Below are 7,301 nucleotides of genomic sequence, written 5' to 3' on the forward strand. Positions count from 1 at the left end.
CACTCACCTCATCCAAGCCTGTTGCCTCAATCAAAAAATAGCTAAGAGATGTTAAATTGATGTTAAAAGTGTAATGGTCAAACAACCGATATAATTTTGTTTTTAAAACCTTGGATATAATTAAGACTATAAACATAGGACATCACAAATGATTTTATTTACTATGGTATCTATACCATACTATTCCCAAGTATTTGACTATGGGTCCGTTTGGATATAACTTATTTTACTGAAACTGAAAACACTGTAGCAAAATAATTTTTAAATATGTGAATAGTATCGTGGGACTCATTTTTAATAAAAAAATTGCTGAAAAGTGAAATTTGTGGGTCTGTGAACAGTGTACAAATGCACTGTTTACTGTGGAAAAGTCAACAAATGCGGGCTAAAAAAAAAGAGGGAAAACGTGGATGAAGCAAAACGTGGAAGTAATAAGCTGGATCCAAACCGGCACTATTTCTGGTGATAGGAACAAGTGATTACGAACTTAAAATGTTATTAATATCATGCGACCTTAGATACCATTTAACCAATTCCTTGGGTTCCCTATCGTTTAAACCTAATAATTTATGTAACACTATTTTTACCTTGTGGGTATGGCCATATGGCTATGCTGTAAGGTTGGCTTGGAACTACAGCAAAAGAACTGACATGGGAGGTAGGCTCTACCCGAAGGCCAAAGAAGTCGGCCGCTGTGAACATGGTAAGATTTCATTGGGTGGGACTATGGGGGTTGGACCACAAACAAGAAAATGACAAAACAGAGATGCCTTTTCGGCTTTCCCACATGAACAACACCTCTCTCACATGAACAACACCTCTCTGTCCTTGACCCTTCAAATCCTCTCTCTCTCTCTCTTCAACAGTCCCAACAAGGCAAGAAATTCCCTTATAAATTATAATACCTCTCTTTTTCCAATCAAAATCAAACAGCAAATCTCTCTGTGTCCTAACTTTTATGTACTTTTTGCTCTGAGTATATATATATATCCACATATATACTGGTTTTTCATAACCCAAAAATACAAAGTGAATAGTGTGTATACAGTGACCAATGCCAAAACTAGTTCTGAAAGCTGGAAGCAGGCCACCATGGGTGGGTTTGGCAGCTGCTGTATGGGTCCAAATAGCTGCTGGAAATTCCTACAACTTCCCACTCTACTCTTCTGAAATCAAATCAGTTCTGGGTTACAATCAGCAGCAGATTACAATACTTGGAGTGGCCAATGATATTGGAGAGAGTGTGGGTATTCTTCCTGGTATTGCCTGCAACAAGTTCCCACCTTGGTTTCTGCTTTTGGTTGGTACTGTGCTTTGTTTCTTTGGATATGGTGTTCTATGGCTTTCTGTCAGTCAGACTGTTGAAAACTTGCCTTACTGGCTGGTGAGTGATCACTTCATCACTCTATACCAATCTAGTTTTGTTTTAATTAATGTATTCCAGTACTTTTTTTTGGGGATATCATGTTTGAACTTGGTTGCATAAAGCAACTGGTTCCAGGAATTGAGATTTTTGCATATCCTTTTGTGGATTTGATTGTTTTGGCGTTATTACTTGGTGGGCTCAGTTTTCTTTTTATGCATTATTACATACCCTTTTGAAATGGATTGTCTGGAACAACTGGCTAGTGAGTTGGTTTCTTCAAGTGTTTGTTTTTTTGCATACCTGCTTGTCTATTTGATCGTTGTGGGATTATTCCTTTGGTTTTGTTTTTTCTATGCATACCTTTTTTGAAATTGATTGTGAGAAAGAACTGTCTGGTGATTTAGTTAAATCCAAAAATTAGAGTTTTCGCAAACCCACTTGTGCATTTGATTGTTCTGAAATGCTGGATGTGTTCAATTTTTTTTACTGCACATTTACTCTAGGATTTGGTTTCTCTGCAATAACTGTCTTTGAGTTTATATCTTTCGTTCTAAATTTACTTTGTAAAAGTGTAAATCCTTACATAACCTCTTCTGTACTTAAATGTAGAATAGATTACAATTTACAACTATTTCTTGAACTAGGTTTTGCCTCAAAATAGAGTTTTAATGGTTTATGTATAAAATTTTTAAGATGACTGCTTGATCATAGCATTTCATGTTTGGAATTTTACTTATTTTCTGCAAATATTTTTTTAAGAATTCCACAGCTGCCCAATTGTATATCTTGAGCTTGCTGAAATTGATTTTGTAATTTGGTGAATTTGTCTGCAATTTAGTAATACTTCTTGCTGAGCTGTCATTTAGATACTTAAGGGGCTAGTGAAAATACAGGGCATCTTCTTGAATTGACATGTTTCTGCTGAAAAATAACATTTAAATCAGTGAAATTCTATTTACTCTTGGAAGGGTACGTTGTGACATTTTTCTACTGCTAATATACCTTAAAATTTTGAAGAAAATCTTCTTACAAAATGAAAAGTTATCAATTTGTAACCGTGTTTTCTTTTTTTGACCCCATCTAATTTAATCCTTGTTAGTGAGGTCCACATGCAACATAAGTCTAGAGCCTCTATAATTTCTCAAACTCATGAAGGCTGTAAAATTTGTATATCAACATTTTAGGAGTTTAGTTTCTTTATTTGGATTTCAGTCTAAGCATTGTGACCTGGAGCGGATGAATTTCCTTAAGTTGAACAAAATCCTCATGCGCAGATTTTCCCTTGTTGAAAGTATAGAATCAAACTTGAGCACCTATTTTTTATTCTTGGATATTGCTAATCATCTACAGTAGCGTTCCAAATGTCCATGGAAGCCCAGTGATGTATGGAATATTTTATGTAGACATGCAGTAAAAGCAATATCAAATCTTTCAATCTCCATGTATTAGATCATATATTTTTGCAGCAACATGAACTTCGTGCAGGTTGTGCTTGTGGATAGCTTGAATAGAATAAGTACGAATTGTTTGGCCTGAGTGCAGGGTAATGGGTTGTCAAACATGAGGTTTGAAAGCTGTCTGAAGATTTGCATAAATTGTTACTTCTCAAAATTGTTAACTATCTCATGCAGAATAATGTTATTCAATGATATAACAATTAAGTTTTATTACTACTGGTTATTACTTAGGTTTCTAATTCCTTTGTGAAAAGGAAATAAAAGTATATCATTTAGCTTTGTTCTCTCAAATTAATGTTTGGGTTGGTGTAAACCCGAAGTAAGATTAATTAAATTTCTATATATGGGTGCCAAAATCACCAAGGAGCTTGTAGAGTAGCTTTTCAATTGTATAAATCATGGCAATCATTAGTCTATCTAAGTAATATTTGAATAGCAATAAAAAGCCTGTAAACAGCTGGAAGTGACAAAAAATTAAGAACTGTGGAGGTGTTCATGTTAGAGAGCTCGGAAGTAGAAGGATTTTACAAGAAATCCCTATTAAATTTTGCGACAACTTGAATGTGGTGACTTTTAGTTTATAAGCTCATAGTCTCTAGTGTGTGAAAAATGATACTAGTGTCATTTTTACTAATGTATTTTGTTGTACGTTGTGCACAAAGCTTCCACTTTTGTGGGTCTAAGAGAGGTTATCGTACGTCATTTTTACTAATGTAACTAATATGAAAATATAAAGTGTCATTTTCAAACATAGACTTAAAATGTGTTTTTACTTCTTAGGATCAGGACATGGGGGTCAAAGCTCTGTGATTTAATTACCTGACATTCTTAAACATTATATATCAAAATAGATGATAAAATAAGGAAAAAAGGAATTCTAGGCTTCAAAAACAAGGTAACACGGCATACAGACTTGTTTTTTCATATATTAATGTGTAAATTAAGATGGACCTAGACTACTAGTATTCACATGGACATGGCTATAGTGTTTCTTTGTTTGAATAAGTATTCATTGATTTGGAGAATTTCTATCATGGAATCATGGAGAGATTGATTGGTTTTCCTATGCACGTCCTATATTACTATTCTAAGAGTAGTAAGTTGGTGCAATGCTACACAATGGGGGCTAGCCTTTCCCTTCCCATGGGTTGAAAGTTGAAAGCACCCCCTTATTATGGGAGAAAGCCAGTGAGGTACCACTTGGCTATAGGGTGTAGTGGTTTCTTAATTAGGGTGGTATATGGTCTCTTTAATTCTTGAACATTCTCTTTAAATATCACTGTGGGTAATGCCAAGAGCGTTGTAGCTCAATTGCCTGGCACTTGCTAGTTTTTCCAAAAAGGGCATCTAGGGTTGAAAACCCCCTCCCCCAATTATCAAATTATCAAGAAAGATCAGTGTGGGAAACACCAAAATTAACACATGCACCGAATGACCAGCCACTTCAATTTTGTAAGCAGACAAGTCTTATCTTTTCCTAATCACATTTTGATCAGGTCATAGTCAAATCATATTACTTGTTGTATTCCCTGATCCTGATACTAATTACTTTTTATGGATCACATTATAGGTTGTGGATTTTGTAGTGTGATTAAAGGACACATGTTCTTTAATATGACATTTGCAGGTTTGTGTTTGTTGCATGTGTGTTTCTTTTTTTCTTTTTTCTTATTGCATTATTGGTTAAATGTCATGAATAAGTTCTGTCAAGAATAAGTTCTCTGGTTCCCTTCCACTGCCAGAGCTTGGATGGAGTGGATGCTGTGATGAAGGAAAATCAGTTGGTTTACCCTTCACATATTTTCTTTTTTTTTTTTTTTTAATAAATTTTTTTGTGAAATTTAATGCAGTTCATTTCCTGCCCAATACTTTAGATTGCATCTTTGCGACTTATTAGATTCCCATGATTTTAGGCATGTCTCTTTCTCTATATATGTTGGTTTTAGACTTTAGTTAAATTTGTTATCTGCAAGCAAGCTACAGAGCTAGCCAGGCCATTTTACAATTATTATGTGACCTTTTGATGGTGGATTATTCCACCAATGATTGGGAGTCAGAGATGTGAGTGAAAATGAGTTATTAAATTAAAGTTTTTATCTCCACATATCACATGTGAATACCTGTTTATGTAGTCCTGCATCATCCATTCCAGTTCTGAAAAGATATCTAATTCTCCTTTCTGTTTTCTTCTTATATCTCAATGAAGAGATGTAATATTATGGACAAACGTATAAATTCTTGTGGAAGTTAATGCTTTGAGTTAGTAGAGGAGAGTTGTTTCTGTGAACAAACAATCGTTCATTTGAAATATCAACCTTTTTCCCCCTTAAGCTGATTTGCAATTACTGTTAATTTCATTTGGTTCCCTCATAACACTGCATGCTATAATTTTTTTGTGGCATACCCATTTAGAAACTTGCTATTGTTATATAAATATATCTTGTAGAATACCTACTTAAACTCTGTACTTGACGCAATGGCAGTTATGGATTGCACTATGTATCGCCACCAATAGCAATGCATGGTTTGGTACAGCTGTGCTTGTAACCAACATGAGAAACTTCCCTCTAAGTAGGGGCACTGTGGCTGGTATTCTCAAAGGTTATATTGGACTCAGCGCTGCAGTATATACAGTGATATATGATATGGTACTTAACAGCTCTTCTTCAAAACTGTTGTTGTTCCTTGCGATTGGGCTTCCTGTTTTATGTTTAGCCTTGATGTACTTTATTCGGGCTTGTACTCCAGCATCCGGAGAAGACTCTTCAGAGCATGTCCATTTTCTTTTCACTCAAGGTGCTAGTGTTTTGCTTGCTATCTATCTTCTCTCAACTACAGTGATAGGTGACACAGTTTCTCTAAGTGGCACTATTTCCTACATTTTAGTTGCCATAATGGTCATCCTTTTAATGGCCCCCCTTGCAATTCCTGTGAAAATGACACTTTTCCCTGCAAAGAAACTTTCCTCTGCAGTTAATTCTTCAGACAATTTGGTTGAGGGAGAAGGTGGTTCAACCCAGACAAATCCTTTGTTGACACCTTCTTCATCAGCTGCATATCTTGGAAGTTTCTATGAGAATGAGGAAGCTTCAGATGTGGAAACACTTCTTGCTGTTGGGGAGGGGGCAATCAAGAAGAAAAGCAGACCTCGTAGGGGGGAGGATTTCAAGCTTCGTGAAGCTCTTGTCAAGGCTGATTTCTGGCTTCTTTGGTTTTCATATTTCCTTGCAGTTGGTACAGGAGTAACAGTTCTCAATAATTTGGCTCAGATTGGGATTGCATTAGGTGATGATGATACCACGTTATTGCTGTCTCTCTTCAGCTTTTGCAATTTTGTGGGTCGTCTTGGCTCAGGTGTCATTTCTGAACACTTTGTCAGGTCATTACTCACTTCTTCTTCTTCTTCTTCTCTTTCTAACTATGGCTCACTTTTTCATCAAGCATACGTAGCTTAATTTTAGCTTCTATAAATATTCTGGAAAAAGCTTTTTTTTGATAATTCAATAGTTTCAATGTGAGAGGTGGAATTTGAACCTTGGATGTCTCAATTGGAAACACCAGGAGGTGCTAGTTGAGCTACAAGGCTCTTAGTATCTTCTGGAAAAAACTTTTTGGCCCCTTACATGCATTCTTTTCTTTTCTCTTTGTTTCTCTCTTCTTTTGCAATGCGGGGAACTTATTTTTCAGAATTGGGTTCTAGCACATGTTTCTCAACAGTTTCACAAAACTTTCTAGTGTGACCTAAATTCTTATAATCCTGACGCCAGAGTAAATTTTGAACCTTGTCTTTTTTCATGGGTGTTATTTTCTTGCTATTTTGTAAGGCCATAATAATGTCTTGATATGAGATTATGTTCACTGCAGGTCAAGAACACTTCCTCGCACATTTTGGATGATATGTGCACATATTTTCATGATCGTATCATACCTTCTATATGCGTTAGGCCTCAGTGGTACTCTCTATGCTGCAACTGCTTTGCTGGGAATCTGCTATGGTGTTCAGTATTCTATAATGGTCCCGACTGCTTCCGAGATTTTTGGGTTAAGACATTTTGGTATAATTTACAACTCCATGGCATTAGGCAATCCAATTGGTGCAGTCCTTTTCTCAGCTCTGCTTGCTGGTTATATATATGACGCTGAAGCTGCTAAGCAAGGATCGTCTACCTGTTTAGGTCCCAATTGCTTCAGGCTGACATTCCTGATTCTAGCTGGCCTTAGTGGGCTGGGCACCATTGTGAGCGTAATTCTGACAATTAGAGTACGACCAGTTTACCAAATGCTTTATGCTGGGGGTTCTTTCCGACATCCTCAAAGTTCAAACCACTGATGGTTGGAGTTAATAATACCCGATAGGATCGGGACATGCCGGTTTTGTAGAGGTATGCTCCAATAAAGTTATCTCAGCTACATAGTGAATATCTGTGGCATGCCTTTACTATGTAGTATCGTTATAGCAATCTGCTAAGCCTCGGTTG

The 7,301-nt window shown here is 36.3% G+C and overlaps 1 protein-coding gene across 1 annotated transcript; it reads left to right on the forward strand.

Moving 5' to 3' along the window:
* Positions 1–616: 616 nt before the first annotated feature.
* Positions 617–7,301, forward strand: LOC115992319 (protein NUCLEAR FUSION DEFECTIVE 4-like). The gene is made up of 3 exons (XM_031116473.1): positions 617–1,384; positions 5,307–6,202; positions 6,688–7,301. The coding sequence occupies exons 1-3, from the start codon at positions 1,055–1,057 to the stop codon at positions 7,151–7,153; spliced, it is 1,692 nt and encodes a 563-aa protein (XP_030972333.1). The 5' UTR covers positions 617–1,054; the 3' UTR covers positions 7,154–7,301.

The sequence above is a fragment of the Quercus lobata genome, chromosome 5 (genome assembly GCF_001633185.2).
Source record: "Quercus lobata isolate SW786 chromosome 5, ValleyOak3.0 Primary Assembly, whole genome shotgun sequence".
In the NCBI taxonomy this organism is placed as follows: Eukaryota; Viridiplantae; Streptophyta; class Magnoliopsida; order Fagales; family Fagaceae; genus Quercus; species Quercus lobata.